Genomic DNA, 18,688 nt, shown 5'->3' with positions numbered 1-18,688 from the left:
GGCCCCATGGACCGACCTCACTAGTCAAACATAATCACTCCTCAAATGACTAGTGGGGTCAGGCAGAGGGTCAGTGCTCTCAGGTGCTGGCCGAAATGTCATGATACCCCCATGGCTAGCTCCTCTTTCTTTCCCTATTCATCCACATATTAAACAGCATGCACACCCACAACATATGTACTGTGGGAGAATAGTGTGAGAATAGCATGTACAGTAAACCAGCTCTATGCTAGGCTTGATTGGCATTCTGAGATGCCTCACAGTCGTCTCTCTCCGTTCTTCCCTGTGAGCAGCCGGGACCCCAGCCAGCACCGTGTGAAGAAGTGGGGCTTCTCTCTGGAGGAGGCCCTCAAGGACCCAGCGGGACGGGACGCTTTCCTCAAGTTCCTGGAGTCGGAGTTCAGCTCAGAGAACCTCCGGTGAGAGGTGGAGCCTTATAGGCTCAGGCAGGCGCAGTTCCCAATGATAACACTGTCACTATCTTCTTCCCTTCTACTGTTTCACATCCATTTATATTCCCCAGGCCAATAGAGGCTTTTGAGTGGCAGCAATGAGATTAAATGGAATGACTGCTATGCATGTACACAAGGGGCGCTCTCCTCTCCTGGCAGTTTAACACTAGGAAGTGAATGCAGACACTGATCTCTATTGGCTGTGCCCTACCTGTGCCCCTTGACTAGGTTCTGGTTGTCAGTGCAGGACCTGAAGCGGAGGCCCCTTGAGAACGTGGCAGCCAGGGCCCAGGAGATCTGGCAGGAGTTCCTGGCAGAGGGTGCACCCAGCTCCATCAACCTGGACTCCCACAGCTATGAGCTCACCAGCCATAACCTAAAAGATCCTGGACGATACAGCTATGAGGACGCACAGGTACATATCAGTCTCCCATATTCACTCAAACACATATGCATGCACGCCCACACAGACTGTCAATATTACTGCTACTACTGCACACACATTCAACCACTCACACAAACACATAACATCATAATCCCCACCCACACACTGCTGGCTGAGAGGGGGGGTGGAGGGACAGATGGAGTGAAAGGAAATTAAGTGAATGGTGGTGACGAAACAATGTTTTTCAGGGTCTAATGGGCCAAGTAATACCTGTGAATGGCACATGCATTCATCCTAGATTCGAACTGTATTTGCTTTGTGCACGGTGCATTAGCTTCAATGGCTATACGATGGCTTTGTGTTCATTCAGCCATCTCAGGAGACTCCTTCTTCCCTCCATGTTATCAAGCATGGTTTACACTCAGCTCCTTCGTTCCCACTCTTACATAATCATCAACTCAACACACACACACACACACACACACACACACACACACACACACACACACACACACACACACACACACACACACACACACACACACACACACACACACACACACACACACACACACACACACACACACACACACACACACACACCATCAACCACCTCTCCTTCTTCTCCAGGAACATATCTTCAAGTTGATGAAGAGTGACAGCTATGCACGCTTCCTGAGATCCAACATTTATCAGGACCTCCTGCTAGCCAGAAAGAAGCTGGTGAGCTGTAACTAACACCTACTCAGTCACAACTCCGCCATCTTAAACCTGTGATAATATGCATTTACTAAATATGTTTGAGCACTCCATACTTTTTTTTGGAAGATGCAACTTTATTCTTAAATCCAAACTTTCTGCAGATACTACATCACCATTTACATCTGAACTGAGACGGCTTACCTTTGCTCGAGTCTTCATGTCGTTCAGTTTATTATATTATTTGACTCCTTCGGATTTATACATTCACAGCTCTCTAAAATGGAAAATAAAGCAAGTCCTGTTATACTGTGTACTAGGATGATCAGCACCACAGCAGATCAAAGCATCATCTTCTCTTGGTGAGCAGCAGCAGTGCATCCCTGTGTTATGTTGTCCCCTTCAAAGACACTCCCCCCTGCTGGCCTGGTCCCTAGCTCTTCTACCATAGCCACCGCTTCTGGCTTCATGGCCTAAAATGTAACCTGTGTTTTTCCTTGACACTTTTCTAATCTTCCCTCATCCCCTCCCCTCCCCGTGCCTCTCACCATTTCCCACCCCCACACCATGCTGCCCCTATTCGCAGACAGAGGGTGAGCAGGGCCGCCGAACCTCCCTGGAGAAGTTCACCCGCAGTGTGGTAAGTCACCAGGAACTGGGGCTGTATCACGGGCACGCAACCTAATGAAGATCTTTTTCAAGTTCAATATAATTGTGCAGGCTAGTAGTGCAGAGGTCTTTTGATGGTATTTATTACCATTTTAAGGACAGGTAAGTGCTCAACATTTATGCAGGGGTAACTAGTCTTAGTACTTTCTTGGCACAGCACTGTATACAGACTGCATTCTTTTCCAAAAACTGAGCCAGTAATGTTTGTTTCCATTTTCCAGGGCAAGTCATTGACGGGCAAGCGGCTGACAGGGCTGATGCAGTCATCCTGACACTGCCTGGGCTGGAGGGGCAAAGACAGACACCCCTGGAGGGGCCATGACCATGCAGGGAGAGGGGTGCTGCTGGGGTGGGGAGCTCTGCTCTGGTGGGTCACAGACAGTGCCATGCAGCGCTGGAATTAGGACTACTCACAGAACCACAGATCATGCCAGCTGGGGGCTTGACCCACTCACCACATGGTATGAACACAGTACAAGCACATACAGTAGGGCTACATACAAGCTCAATGAGTCATAGTGGGACATGTACAGATATGCATAGGGTTGAAGTCGAAGTTTGCATACACCTTAGCCAAATACATTACCACAGTAAAAATACAGTAAAAATTCCCTGTCTTAGGTCAGTTAGGATAACCACTTTATTTTAAGAATGTGAAATGTCAGAATAATAGTAGAGAGAATTATTTATTTCAGCTTTTATTTCTTTCATCACAGTTTACATACACTGAATGAGTATTTGGTAGCATTGCCTTTAAATTTTTTAATTTGGGTCAAACGTTTCGGGTAGCCTTCCATAAGTTTCCCACAATAGGTTGGTTGAATTTTGGCCCATTCATTCTGACAGAGCTGGTGTAACTGAGTCAGGTTTGTAGGCCTCTTTGCTCACACATGCCTTTTCGGTTCTGCCCACACATTTGCTATAGGATTGAGGTCAGGGCTTTGTGATGGCCACTCCAATACCTTGACTTTGTTGTCCTTAAGCCATTTTGCCACAACTTTGGAAGTATGCTTGGGGTCATTGTCCATTTGGAATACCCATTTGCGACCAAGCTTTAACTTCCTGACTGATGTCTTGAGATGTTTCTTCAATATATCCACATAATTTTCCAGCCTCATGATGCCATCTATTTTGTGAAGTGCACCAGTCCCTCCTGCAGCAAAGCACCCCAACAACATGATGTTGCTACCCCCGTGCTTCACGGTTGGGATGGTGTTCTTCGACTTGCAAGCCTCCCCCTTTTTCCTCCAAACATAACGATGGTCATTATGGCCCAACAGTTGTATTTTTGTTTCATCAGACCAGAGGACATTTCTCCAAAAGTACGATATTTGTCCCCATGTGCAGTTGCAAACCGCAGTCTGGCTTTTTTATGGCGGTTGTGGAGCAGTGGCTTCTTCGTTGCTGAGTGGCCTTTCAGGTTATGTCGATATAGGACTCATTTTACTGTGGATATAAATACTTTTGTACCTGTTTCCTCCAGCATCTTCACAAGGTCCTTTGCTGTTGTTCTGGGATTGATTTGCACTTTTCGCACGTTCATTTCTAGGAGACAGAATGCGTCTTCTACCTGAGCAATATGACGGCTGCGTGGTCCCATGGTGTTTATACTTGCTTACTATTGTTTGTACAGATGAATGTGGTAACTTCAGGCATTTGGAAATTGCTCCCAAGGATGAACCAGATTGTAAAGGTCTACAAATTTTTTTCTGAGGTCTTGGCTGACTTCTTTAGATTTTTCCATGATGTCAAGCAAAGAGGCACTGCGTTTGAAGGTAGATCTTGAAATAAATCCACAGGTACACCTCCAATTGACTCAAATGATGTCAATTTCAAAAGCTTCTAAAGCCATGACATAATTTTCTGGAATTTTCCAAGCTGTTTAAAGGCACAGTCAACATAGTGTATGTAAACTTCTGACCCACTGGAATTGTGATACAGTGAATTATAAGCGAAATAACAATTGTTGGAAATATTACTTGTGTCATGCACAAAGTAGATGTCGTAACCGACTTGACAAACCTACAGTTTTGTTAACAAGACATTTGTGGAGTGGTTGAAAAATGAGTTTTAATCACTCCAACCTACGTGTATGTAAACTTGCGACTTCAACTGTATATACATATACAGTACAGTCTGCCCACACTAGGCAGTCAGCAATAAGGACAGCAGGAGGACACTTTTCTGTTCTGTATTTAACAAATCTCTTTTTTTTATATCTTTATCTTTGTCTAAATGTGTATCATATTCTTTTCTTATACAGTACACCATATAATCCTATTTACTGATGGAAACTTCAAACCTATTATTTTTTGCAGTGATTGAGAATATATTTTTGTTTGCCCATAAATCTAAGGTATTGTAATTGTTATTACAGAAGCGACTTTGAGGGAAATTCTCCATGATTTTATTACATTCCAGGAGTAGGCATAAGGGCTTGATAGAGAATCTACAATTAACCATTGCATGTTTCATCAAATTGTGTTTGTTTAGAATTCATGCTATGGTTGGATTCTTATTTTTTGAAAGCATGAAGTCCAATTGAGGTCATAGGCCTATTTTTCAAAGGAGACCTGGCCAACACAGACAATCATACACTCAAGAGAACACCTACCATTTGATTAAATCAATATAGACAGCTTTAAAGCTCGAAAACCCTGTCCCTTATGGAAAATCTCAATAATGTTGTCTCAGAATCAGTGATTTCAGCCTTATTTAGTATTTTACACAGCACCAAGTTTCGAGTTTTAATGTCACATGCACAAGTACAGTGAAATGCCTTTCTTGCAAACTCAAAACCCAACAATGTAATGATCAATAACAATGTCAAGCAGATACATGCCAAATAAATGCCACATTAGACCAGTCACAGAGATATTTAAGTGACATTCACATGCCTTTACAGGCCCCTAATAAAATAGCCCTGCATCACTACCACTTTGGAATGTCACCAGTGTCATCTAATGGAGACTAAACACCATGCACCTCTATGGGCCATGGTGGCCAGGCATGCCCGAACAGGAGGACTGTGGCAGGGATATTTATTTGGATGTTGAAATATGTCATCACCTCACAATCAGAAGGATCCTATATCGCTTAACAGACCAAGAAAAGCATGTTTCATTTAGTGCTAGCCTTTTTGTTGCATTCATGTCAATGTAAACCATGACTTACATGCTCAGTCATTACAGAGATATGTGTATGTATTATTCCTCATGTCATGTTGTTGCAAGCCATTGTTTTATTTGCCAAACAGTGTGTATGCTTGTTAGGGTATATGCTCTGTGAAATGAAGTTTAGGGAGTCTAAGCTGGGGAGAAAAGGTTACGTGCACAGCCAACCAGAAAGCTGCTTGGTTCTTCTTCTTCTTCTATCTTCAAACACAACCAAAAGGGAAATGACCTCGATCTCCACCACTGAACAGAACAACGAACATCTCTGCTGAAAGGACATAAACCAACAGGATGCACCTGACTGATATCACATCCATCCCTGGAACTGGAAGATACATGATTCATCTGAAGGCCTCTGCTGCATTGCTCTTCTACATTCCCAAAGTCCTGAGATAGAGGAGGGTATCATTCACAGCACAACAGCTCCCTCTTGTGGTAAGGGGGGCATATGAACAACTGCCAGAGTCAATATTACTAAAGTCAAATACTGAGAGAATTACAGTATTTCAAATGAAACTAGAGTTGCTGCCATGCACTGTACAGGTTGATATTTATATGATTATCATAAACTAAAACCTCTTGACTATGAGATAGAAATGCTTAATTTATTGAGGGATAGTTCACCCAAATTACAAAATGACATATTGGTTTCTTTACCCTGTAAGCAGTCTATAGTTTAGTTTCCCTGGCAGTTTCCAAATGCTTTGTAGTAGAAATCCCACATGTTGACATTTATTGTCAAGAATCTTGCCCTGGAAGCAGAATGGGACACTTTCTGCTAACTAGGCCAGTATTTGAAAACATTGCCAACACTGCCAGGGACACTAAACCAAAGCATGGATTGCTGTCATACCTTGTCCATGGACTGCTTACAGGGCAAGGAAACCAAAGTCTAATTTTGTAATTCGTGTGAAATATCCCTTTAAAGAATATTGTCTGCACAAACACAATAGCACTGTGTGTGTGTGTACAGAGTGCATTGTATATAAATTGGCTATATAGATTTCCATGATCTAAAAGCACATGTTATGGTATGGGCACATTACTATGCATGTAACATATCCAGGACATTTGTGCTTCTAGTTTCTCAAATCAGCAAAATGACTATTAGCACTCTAAAAGACCCATGCACCTAATATCTTGTGGGGACTAAAAAATAAAACCTTGGGACCTCCATCTACATGGTGTCTGCCTCTCATTTACAGTAGCACATGTGGCACCCAGTTAGTAGCATATTGGTACCCAGTTAGTAGCATATTGGTACCCAGTTAGTAGCATATTGGTACCCAGTTAGTAGCACTTTGGTAACCAGTTACTTGCATTTTGGTACCCAGTTAGTAGCATATTGGTACCCAGTTAGTAGCATTTTGGTACCCAGTTAGTAGCATTTTGGTACCCAGTTAGTAGCATTTTGGTACCCAGTTAGTAGCATATTGGTACCCAATTAGTAGCATTTTGGTACCCAGTTAGTAGCATTTTGGTACCCAGTTAGTAGCATTTTGGTACCCAGTTAGTAGCACTTTGGTAACCAGTTACTTGGATTTTGGTACTCAGTTAGTAGCATATTGGTAACCAGTTAGTAATATATTGGTAACCAGTTAATAGCATATTGGTAAACCAGTTAGTAGCATATTGGTAACCAGTTAGTAATATATTGGTAACCAGTTAGTAGCATATTGGTAACCAGTTAGTAATATATTGGTAGCATATTGGTAACCAGTTAGTAATATATTGGTAACCAGTTAGTAGCATATTGGTAACCAGTTAGTAATATATTGGTACCCAGTTAGTAGCAGATTGGTAACCAGTTAGTAGCAGATTGGTAACCAGTTAGTAGCATATTGGTAACCAGTTTGTAGCATATTGGTAACCCGTTAGTAGCATATTGGTAACCAGTTAGTAGCATATGTGGTACCCAGTTAGTAGCATATTGGTAACCAGTTTGTAGCATATTGGTAACCCGTTAGTAGCATATTGGTAACCAGTTAGTAGCATGTGTGGTACACAGTTAGTAGCATATTGGTAACCAGTCGGTAGCATATTGGTAACCAGTTAGTAACATATTGGTAACCAGTTAGTAGCATATTGGTAACCAGTTAGTAATATATTGGTACCCAGTTAGTAGCATATTGGTAACCAGTTAGTAGCATATTGGTAACCAGTTAGTAGCATATTGGTAACCAGTTAGTAGCATATTGGTACCCAGTTGGTAGCATATTGGTAACCAGTTCGTAGCATATTGGTACCCAGTTAGTAGCATATTGGTACCCAGTTAGTAGCATATTGGTAACCAGTCGGTAGCATATTGGTAACCAGTTAGTAACATATTGGTAACCAGTTAGTAGCATATTGGTAACCAGTTAGTAATATATTGGTACCCAGTTAGTAGCATATTGGTAACCAGTTAGTAGCATATTGGTAACCAGTTAGTAGCATATTGGTAACCAGTTCGTAGCATATTGGTACCCAGTTAGTAGCATATTGGTAACCAGTTTGTAGCATATTGGTAACCAAGTTAGTAGCATATTGGTACCCAGTTGGTAGCATATTGGTAACCAGTTCGTAGCATATTGGTACCCAGTTAGTAGCATATTGGTAACCAGTTTGTAGCATATTGGTAACCAGTTAGTAACACATTGGTAACCAGTTAGTAGCATATTGGTAACCAGTTAGTAATATATTGGTAACCAGTTAGTAATATATTGGTAACCAGTTAGTAATATATTGGTAACCAGTTAGTAGAATATTGGTAACCAGTTAGTAGCATATTGGTAACCAGTTACTCTTATAACTGGGTAGTAACGTAAATACTACAATAGCAACAATGGTGTTAAATAGGTCCACAGCAAAACATCCCCAAACATCCGGAGTGGGCGGAGTCTCATTCTTTATTTTCTTTCATTACAATAAAAATAGTTTAACAAACAAAGACTTCATTCTCTCGATTTTAGTTATTTACAGTTGAAGATAAAATGACTGGTCAAGTCCATTTAATCTGTTCTTGGCTCCATTCCAACCCCTGCACTCCCCGCTAACTCAGGAAGGCTTGCTGAGAGCTCTTGGGTTATTGCAGTCTTTGACGAGGTATACAGGCTATGCAAGATTATATGATTGGTGGTGATGACACTTGTTTCTATACAGACATCACTGACTTTAATGAGTGTTGTTTGGAAGTGCACCATGCTAGACCCGTTTGTTAGAGGAAGTCACCAGTGAAAGAAAACATTAACCATAAACCACACACTCTCCGCTGACTCCAGGCGGGTTAATACAGATGTAAGACTTTAATTTGATCACTCTTTTGCTGCTGAGAATTTGCAGATTCATTCATTGAAAACCTGCACTAACACAGTTATATTAACAATATAACACTTTTCATGTAGCCTCATTTTGACTAGCTAATAGCCTGACCACCGATCAGGCAAAATTATGGACTAAACATTAAAATTCTGTTGCTGTAGAATTATTTTGCTGCGACAATAAAGGTCAAATTAAGATCCTACATCAGTACCAGGTTGTCATTCCAAAATGACTAGTGACCATGTAATTGATAGGGAGGTTGTTGCTGATTACCAAAATAATTATCCATAAAAAATACCTAGAAACTGTGGATGAAGGTATCCCTGAGGGAATTCAGTGTTAAGAATGTGTATTGAGTGTCTAATGTGCCAACATTTAAGACATTCCTTTCTATTTAAATGCTATCTTGCATTTTCTGGTTCTTTTAGCTAATGGAACAACTAACTTGCTCATATGACCACATGGAAGGACACATGACTGTGTGACAGATATACAATACATCAACATGTTTTTGGCTCAATATCCCAAGCACCCTTTACACTTCATAAAGTATCTATGCCTAATATAGCACTCAAATCAAAATGTCACATAACATTGTTTTACAGCTCTTCTGCAATTGTACATAACTCTCCTCACATTATGTACACATGGCATGTATAGGTAACTGCCAAAATAAAGTAAACACCAACATAAAGTGTCTTAATAGGGCGTTGGACACCACGAACAGCCAGAACAGATCAAATAGATTCTAGATTCTACAAGTGTCTGGAACTATATTGGGGGGATGCAACACCATTCTTCCATGAGAAATTCCATCATGTTGGTGTTTTGTTGATGGTGGTGGAAAACGCTGTCTCAAGTGCCACTCCAGAATCTCCAATAAGTGTTCAATTGCTTATCCCCATCCATTTAAAAAATGCAAGCATGCACACATGGACACACACCCAAACACTTTTAACCCCCTAGCTATGCTCTTTTCAGACCCCTCTTTCAAAATCACTTATTCTAGCCATGGTAGCAAAAGAACTGGGCATTTTTATACATCACCCTATGCATGATGGGATGTTTTAATTGCTTAATTAACTCAGGAACCACAGCTGTGTGGAAGCACCTGCTTTCAATATACTTTGTATCCCTCATTTACTTTGTATCTTCTTTATTTTGGCAGTTACCAAGAAGTGATTCTGGACAAAAGTGTTTGAGGAATCAGAGGAAGGAGAGAAATTGGAGTAATGTGCCCAAGAACTCAGTTGGACACAGTTCAGAATGTTTTGTTATTGCAATGGTTTGTTAAAGCTGGGCTAAATAGACATGTGTTAGTGTGATGACTAAACTCTGTGGCATTCATTTTATTTTATTGCCCTTTCTGATTCCTTGTCAATACCCTCATCAGTTATTTCTATCCTTTTAACCAATAGAATACATCATGAGGCAGGCAGGGGAGAATGGCCTGATACTGACTGCATCCTTATGCAGACACAAGAACAATCAACAGCAGTACAAATCATATGCCTGAGTAGTAGTACTGTAGTAGTAATAGTAGGTATTGTAGAAAGACATATCAACAAAGCCAGAACAAACAGAAGACATCAGAATAATCAGCAGATACACTTAAATGACACTAAGAACCCAATCTGTCAATATTCTGTTCAAAACAAAGGAATATAGCACAATTCTGAAACATGAGGATGGATGGGATTAAAGCAAATTCTACATTGGTTTGACATTAAAGAGAGCAAGAGAAAAGAGCATGTCTAAGTAGTCCAGAGGTTTTGTTGTATTAGTGACGGAGGGAGTTCAGCACCGTCGCTATGGCAGGGGTCAGAAGTTAGAGGTCAGAGTGGTTCAATGAGGTCAGGTCACTATGGCCGTCAGAGCTGGTTCCCAATTGGGTCGCAGGCTGGCACAGTGATGAAGTTAATGACGTCTCAGTGTCATATTGGATCCCATGGGCATGGTGGACACAGCCGTAGAGTAGCAACACACAGGGTTCAAACACACTTTGTGGGCACAGAACCCACAGCCCTGACCTTTCCTTATACAGGATAGGTACCGTACAGCACAGTGTATTGCAGTGCAGGAGAGACTCACTGTATGTGGAGCCACTCGTTTTGTACGTTCCGTCTGGGATAATCAATACATATTCTCAGGGGGGAAATTCAAAGAGAAAATGTCTGAGTCAGAGAGTATGGGGTTGTGTGGTCGCTGGCAGGCTGGCTGTATGTTGTCTGACTGTCAGCCAGATAGATTTTTTGAGTCCAGTGGAGGGGTATGTAGAGGCCCAGTGTTGAGGGTCCTGAACCTCACCACTCACTGGCTTCACAGCCCTCTGGATCTTCATTCCATGGTACGCCTACAACAGAGAGAAATAGGTCAGACTCACCCCTCTCCAAGATAACTGGCATACAACCAGCAGCAGTTGTTTTTTTAATCTTTCTTTGTTGATGGTGATCGAGATTAACATGAGCACTTTTACATTCAATGTTCTTCAAAGTGCAAAGCCCTCTAGCATGATCTGATGGAATAAGGATATACCTTGCATTTAAATGAGAAAGCGCTGTACTACTATAATGTGTGAATAGGACCTAGGTGCTTACCTTTCAGCTAGCCATGCCCTGCTTCTGTTATGCCTTCCTAGCCCTCTGCTTCATCCACACACGTCAATCCTCCACTCCTTCAATGCCACATTATTATAATCCATAGAAGGAAGCAGTGGAGGTGTCATCTAAAAGCTCCTCTTTCCAAACTGCCTGGTGATTCCAGTGACATCAACAAGCCGAGGGATGGGTTGGTGTTGACATTCATTCCCCATCCAAACTCAAGTTTATCATTTAAGTTGTTTAATTTCAGATAAATTATTGAATTTCATTTTCACTGGCAAATCATCCCAAAAAGAGCAATACAATGATATCCACGTTCCAGTGTTTGTTTATAACATAATTGCCTTTTCTGTTCCAGGGGGAAAAAAAATCCAAGAAGTGATTCTTCCTTCAGTTTCACATGAAGAGCAAGTCACTTGTCAAGAAACACTGTTTCTTGTTGCTTTCAAAGTTAATATAAAAAACATGTTCATAAATTATTAAACAAGGTTCAGTAGATAATAAAATAACACTTCTTGCATTTCTCTCCTGAAATAATCACTTGTGCTTTCCACAACAACAACAAAAACATTGAAAAAGAAGCAGCAGACTTTTGCTAGAGGTTATCCATATTAAAAATAGTCTTTAAACCTAGTAAGTTCTTCTCTATCTGTATCGGTTGGATGTCCCCTTGCCGTTTGACGAGGGCTCTTCAAGCTCATCGTCCTCAAAGCCGTGAAACGTGGACGTGTCGCTCTCTGAGGTGGTGCCAAACAGTTCTTCTGCCCTGGCAAACGGCCTGCTGTCCTCCTTCTCTTCTGGGCATCCAGCTGGCAACAAGATGACAGGATGAGGACGGCATAACAGCTACAATACAGCAATCAGTACAGCTTAGTCATAATCATGGTGTGGATGTTGTGTAGCAGAGCAGGGTACTCACTGGAGCATCGGCAGACTGAGCAGGGTACTCTCTCCCCAGATTTACCCCTGTTGGAGCCTGGTGTGCACCGGCACAAGTTACAGTAGTTATTGGTACTGGCAGAACCACCTGGGCCCTTCTGACCTGCAGAAGAAGGCTAGATCAAACACTGAGCCCTGAAGCAAGCATTCAGACATTTTAACAATTTATGAAGAAAAAAAATGTTTTCAAGCGACCTCAGACAGGGCTGACCCGAAAATGATTAGTGTACATCGTTAGTTAAAACGGAGCTAGTGAATTTGCACTGAAGACAGAAATCACATGTTGAGAGCCCAGTGGGAGGTAGTCAGCCATGAGGTGCAGGTGGAACTGTAAGCTCAGTTTTCCTATACCTGGTGCTGTGTTACACCTACAGAGGTACCGCTATCCCTACTTTAGCTAATTGACTGCAACAAAGCTTGAAAAAACATGCAAACCATGTACTAGGAAAAGCAATGACGGTTAAAAACACCCCCACAGATGCTCTCTGTACATTTCTGTTGCTGATGGTGACACCAGAAGAGAGACATTTTAGAGGCCTTGAATACGAGTGTCTTACGTTTGTGTCTGTCGGAGCGTTGTGTGGAGGTGACCGGGAGGACTCGGACCCCCTCTCCTCTGCCAGGTGGGAATGGGTGTAGTGGTAACTCAGCCCCGTACGGTTTTTGTAGCGCTTCCCACAGACTGAGAGCACAAAACAGAGACAAAACATTCACTTCTTTCCTGAGAATGTGTCTGAGACAAATTGCATTTACAGTTGAAGTCGGAAGTTTACATACACCTTAGCCAAAAACATCTAAACTCAGTTTTCACAATTCCTAAAAATTCCCTGTCTTAGGTCAGTTAGGATCACCACTTTATTTTTAGTATGTGAAATGTCAGAATAATAGCAGAGAGAATTATTTATTTCAGCTTGTATTTCTTTCATCAAATCAAATGTATTTATATAGCCCTTCGTACATCAGCTGATATCTCAAAGTGCTGTACAGAAACCCAACCTAAAACCCCAAACAGCAAGCAATGCAGGTGTAGAAGCACGGTGGTTAGGAAAAACTCCCTAGAAAGGCCAAAACCTAGGAAGAAACCTAGAGAGGAACCAGGCTATGTGGGGTGGCCAGTCCTCTTCTGGCTGTGCCGGGTAGAGATTATAACAGAACATGGCCAAGATGTTCAAATGTTCATAAATGACCAGCATGGTCGAATAATAATAAGGCAGAACAGTTGAAACTGGAGCAGCAGCACGGTCAGGTGGACTGGGGACAGCAAGGAGTCATCATGTCAGGTAGTCCTGGGGCATGGTCCTAGGGCTCAGGTCCTCCGAGAGAGAGAAAGAGAGATCACATTCCCAGTGGGTCAGAGGTTTACATACACTCAATGAGTATTTAGTAGCATTGCCTTTAAACTGTTTAACTTGGGTCAAATGTTTCGGGTAGCCTTCCACAAGCTTCCCACAATAAGTTTAGCGAATTTTGGCCCATTCCTCCTGACAGAGCTGGTGTAACTGAGTCAGGTTTGTAGGCTTCTTTGCTCGCACACGCCTTTTCAGTTCTGCTCACACATTTTAGGATTGAGGTCAGGGCTTTGTGATGGCCACTCCAATACCTTGACTTTGTTGTCCTTAAGCCATTTTGCCACAACTTTGGAAGTATGCTTGGAGTCATTGTCCATTTGGAAGACCCATTTGCGACCAAGCGTTAACTTCCTGAGTGATGTCTTGAGATGTTTCTTCAATATATCCACACCATTTTCCTTCCTCATGAAGCCATCTATTTTGTGAAGTGCACCAGTCCCTCCTGCTACAAAGCACCCCCACAACATGATGCTGCCATCCCCGTGCTTCACGGTTGGGATGGTGTTCTTCGACTTGCAAGCCTCCCCCTTTTTCCTCCAAACATAACAATGGTCATTATGGCCAAACAGTTGTATTTTTGTTTCATCAGACCAGAGGACATTTCTCCAAAAGTACGATCTTTGTCCCTATGTGCAGTTGCAAACCGCAGTCTGGCTTTTTTAGGGCGGTTTTGGAGCAGTGGCTTCTTCCTTGCTGAGCGGCCTTCAGGTTATGTCGATATAGGGATGTGGATTTAGATACTTTTGTACCCGTTTCCTCCAGCATCTTCAAAAGGTCCTTTGCTGTTGTTCTGGGATTGATTTGCACTTTTTGTACCAAAGTACGTTCAGCTCTAGGAGACAGAACGCGTCTCCTTCCTGAGCAGTATGACGGCTGAGTGGTCCCATGGTGTTTATACTTGCATACTATTGTTTGTACAGATGAATGCGGTACCTTCAGGCGTGAAGGATGAACCAGTCTTGTGGAGGTCTACAATTCTTTGCTGAGGTCTTGGTTGATTTCTTTTGATTTTCCCATGATGTCAAGGAAAGAGGCACCGAGTTTGAATGTAGGCCTTGAAATATATCCACAGGTACACCTCCAATTGATGTCAATTAGCCTATCAGAAGTTTCTCAAGGTATGACATAATTTTCTGTAATTTTCCAAGCTATTTAAAGGCACAGTCAACTTAGTGTATGTAAACTTCTGACCCATTGGAATTGTGACACAGTGAATTATAAGTGAAATAATCTGTCTGGAAAAATGAATTGTGTCATGCCCAAAGTAGATGTCCTAACCGACTTGCCAAAACTATAGTTTGTTGACAAGAAATTTGTGGAGTGGTTGAAAAACAAGTTTTAATGACTCCAACCTAAGTGTATGTACACTTCCGACTTCAACTATGTGTCACCCATCTTCAGTTCTAGACACATTGGGGATTTTGTGAAAATTCTAAAAGACCCTTAAGTCACAATGTTTTTGTCAATGCACTGAAAACATTAGGATCCATTTCAACAGTAGGTCAAATACCCACTGACACAGTGTCAGGTAGTTTTCAACCTTTAAGCATTCATGTCATTATTGTTGCAACATGGCTTTATTTCATCTTCAAGTGTGCCCAATAAGGTTGCCAAATATGGTCATATCCGTAGACTAAGAAAACATGCCATGAGAAATTCATCAAGTTGAGTTCTGTAAATAGACTGATAGGATCCAAATGTTGGAGCTTAGCTTATCTGTTGGAGAAAGGAATGAAAATACAGGGAAATGGCAATACGGAACAGTCTCAGGACAAAGCATAACCCTGATGCGGGAACATAAGGACAGTGAGGGAGAAATGTGTGGCAAGAGTCAGACATACAACGTGGACTCATTGTTAAGAGAACGGATGTACAGTACACAAGTTACACCAATAAGATCACTAGGAATACTAATCAACTATGGTCTTTAACTACATCAAACCACTTCAAAATGTCCTAAGATACAAGTAAAAAGGCAACAAGTCCAGATACTGGAGGCGGCAGTTTTTGACTTCTGCTTTTGTTTGCATCTGTCTGAAACAGAGAAAACACAAAGCAAAGCAGAAAAAAAGGAAAGAAAATGGTATGTGTCACTCAGTAAGAGTCACCACAACTAAAGAAAATGGTATGTGTCACTCAGTAAGAGTCACCACAACTAAAGAAAATGGTATGTGTCACTCAGTAAGAGTCACCACAACTAAATGAAATGGTATGTGTCACTCAGTAAGAGTCACCACAACTAAAGGAAATGGTATGTGTCACTCAGTAAGAGTCACCACAACTAAAGGAAATGGTATGTGTCACTCAGTAAGAGTCACCACAACTAAAGGAAATGTGTATAAGAGTCACCACAGTAAGAGTCTAAAGAAATGGTATGTGTCACTCAGTAAGAGTCACCACAACTAAAGAAAATGGTATGTGTCACTCAGTAAGAGTCACCACAACTAAAGAAAATGGTATGTGTCACTCAGTAAGAGTCACCACAACTAAAGGAAATGGTATGTGTCACTCAGTAAGAGTCACCACAACTAAAGGAAATGGTATGTGTCACTCAGTAAGAGTCACCACAACTAAAGGAAATGGTATGCGTCACTCAGCAAGAGTCACCACAACTAAAGAAAATGGTATGCGTCACTCAGTAAGAGTCACCACAACTAAAGGAAATGGTATGTGTCACTCAGTAAGAGTCACCACAACTAAATGAAATGGTATGTGTCACTCAGTAAGAGTCACCACAACTAAAGAAAATGGTATGTGTCACTCAGTAAGAGTCACCACAACTAAAGAAAATGGTATGTGTCACTCAGTAAGAGTCACCACAACTAAAGAAAATCCAATACCCCTGCCTAGGTTTTCCACATGCAAATTGTGTGCCTACTGGACAACTTGAGACGGTACATTGACAACACTGGTCTCCTCTGTGTGCTTCTCATTCATGTGGAAACACATGCCTCAGTTCTCCAAGGGGGATTTGAATGACCATTATGTACATCATGTTGATGTTAGGGTTTAATTTAGTTTGAGTTAACGCCTGTGGGCTAGCTTGTTGACATGCTGTCCATAGGGAACCACAGCACTTAATCCCCAAATGCTATTTGTTGAGTTTATTCTGCTGATCGGTGTATATGTATATATATTGAGTGTACAAAACATTAAGGACACCAGCTCTTTCCATGACAGACTGACCAGGTGAATCCAGGTGAAAGCTATGATCCCTTATTGATGTCACCTGTTAAATCTTCTTCACTCAGTGTCAATGAAGGGGAGGAGACAGGTTCAATAAGGATTTTTAAGCCTTGAGACAAATGAGACATGGATTTTATTTGTGTGCCATTCAGAGGTTGAATGGGCGAGACAAAAATATTTAAGTGCCTTTGAATGGGGTATGGTAGTAGGTGCCAGGTGTACTGGTTTGTAATGTTGCTGTGTTTTCACACTCAACAGTTTCCCGTGTTTTCACACTCAACAGTTTCCCGTGTTTAGTTCCCCCCCCCCCAAGGACATCCAGCCAACGTTGACAACTCTGGGAAGCATTGGAGTCAACATGCACCAGCATCCTTGTGTTTGTTGACTAATGTTTTGAATACCACTACTCACCACCCTCGCAACGATGCACATATCTTGATGCTGTGATGTAGGCATAACTGCCGAAAGCGTTGAAATTAGGTGTTTGAGTTTTTTTGGGAGTGCTGCCATTTCCCAATATTATTGAACATGGGAATTCAATTGACAGCACCTAATCCCTTTGTAGAACGGCTTCCAGAACAGACCAGAGAAATCAATATAACTTTTGAATAACTAGCTTATTGAGGCATGGTAGTACATAATCTCTCTTTAGGAGATTTTCCTTAAGAAAAACAAACCACTTGAAGTGGAGATCAAATGTCTCATAACTGGATGATATAATAATTGATCCGATATGTGAGGAAGGTCGATCATTTCTTGACTTTTCTACTTACTGTCACAGCGGTATGGCTTGTCCTGGTCATCCATCTCTGTCCTCCTGCGGCCTGAACCCCGACCCTGTGGGGACAAAACAACCATCACCATGGTGACCAATCACACGACAGCGCTAGTCCTACAGAGGCCCCAGTGATTCAGTAATCCAAAGGAAGTTGCAAATGAAACAGAAACCTACAGTACAAGCCCATATCATACTAAACTAAAAGTCCAACTGAAAAAGACCAGCTTATAAAAGGTAAATATAGCACACTCAATAGAGTGCATTAATGTAGCAAAAATCTTTCCAGTCAGCCAACAACTATGTGGTAGAATATATTTCTAATGCATTAGATGAAACGGTGATTCATTAAAATAGCATTTTGTTGGAAAGATACAGAGTAGAAAGGGAAGGTGTTTTGTATTAATTTCTACAGGTGCATTCAACTGGCTGGCAGGAAAATATCTTAGGTGGGATGGTAGATAGTAGCTATAGGTCGTCTGTTTCCTTTGTCATCAATGTCATATTAACTGTCTGTATGGAGGAAATGTTTCTCAGGAAAGGTAGTTTCTGAAGCTTATGACTGGGTTGTGTTGAAAAACATACTAATCTACAATGAGTATACAAAACATTAAAAACACCCGCTCTTTCCATGACAGACTGACCAGGTACATCCAGGTGAAAGCTATGATCCCTTATTGATGTCACTTGTTAAATCCACTTCAAAATCAGTGTAGATGAAGGGGAGGAGACCGGCTAAGGAAGGATTTAAGCCTTGAGACAAGTGAGACATGGATTGTGTATGTGTGTCAGAGGGTGAATGGGCAAGACAAAAGATTTAAATGCATATGAACGGGGTATGGTAGTAGGTGCCAGGCGCACCGGTATGTGTCAAGAACTGCAACGCTGCTGGGTTTTTCATGCTCAACAGTTTCCCGTGTGTATCAAGAATGGTCCACCACCCAAAGGACATCCAGCCAACTTGACACAACTTTGGCAAGCATTGGAGTCAACATGTGGCAGCATCCCTGTAGAACACTTGACACCTTGTAGTCCGTGCCCCAACAAATTGAGACTGTTCTGAGGGCAAAAGGGGAGGGGGTTGCAACTCAATATTAGGAAGGTGTTCTTAATGTTTAGGATACTCAGTTTATAATGTAATTCTGTCAATATAAATATATA

The 18,688-nt window shown here is 41.7% G+C and overlaps 1 protein-coding gene and 1 pseudogene across 5 annotated transcripts in view; one reads left to right on the top strand and one right to left on the bottom strand.

Moving 5' to 3' along the window:
• LOC115146242 (regulator of G-protein signaling 6-like) overlaps positions 1 to 2,640 on the top strand; it is a 57,792-nt gene extending 55,152 nt beyond the window's left edge. For 2 of the 5 annotated variants that reach the window (XM_029688206.2, XM_029688204.2), the window contains exons 13-18: positions 294 to 419; positions 681 to 867; positions 1,468 to 1,560; positions 1,857 to 1,898; positions 2,123 to 2,176; positions 2,427 to 2,640. In XM_029688206.2, the coding sequence (XP_029544066.1) occupies positions 294 to 419; positions 681 to 867; positions 1,468 to 1,560; positions 1,857 to 1,898; positions 2,123 to 2,176; positions 2,427 to 2,477 (553 nt within the window). In that variant the 3' untranslated portion in view covers positions 2,478 to 2,640. The remainder of the gene's footprint in view (positions 1 to 293; positions 420 to 680; positions 868 to 1,467; positions 1,561 to 1,856; positions 1,899 to 2,122; positions 2,177 to 2,426) is intronic. The other 3 variants (XM_029688207.2, XM_029688209.2, XM_029688208.2) reach the window with 2 other exon arrangements.
• Positions 2,641 to 8,248: 5,608 nt separating this feature from the next.
• Positions 8,249 to 18,688, bottom strand: part of LOC115146241 (zinc finger protein DPF3-like) — a 36,577-nt pseudogene continuing 26,137 nt past the window's right edge.

This window comes from Oncorhynchus nerka, linkage group LG18 (genome assembly GCF_034236695.1).
Source record: "Oncorhynchus nerka isolate Pitt River linkage group LG18, Oner_Uvic_2.0, whole genome shotgun sequence".
Taxonomy (NCBI): Eukaryota; Metazoa; Chordata; class Actinopteri; order Salmoniformes; family Salmonidae; genus Oncorhynchus; species Oncorhynchus nerka.
This window is presented reverse-complemented; position numbering and strand designations above follow the sequence as displayed.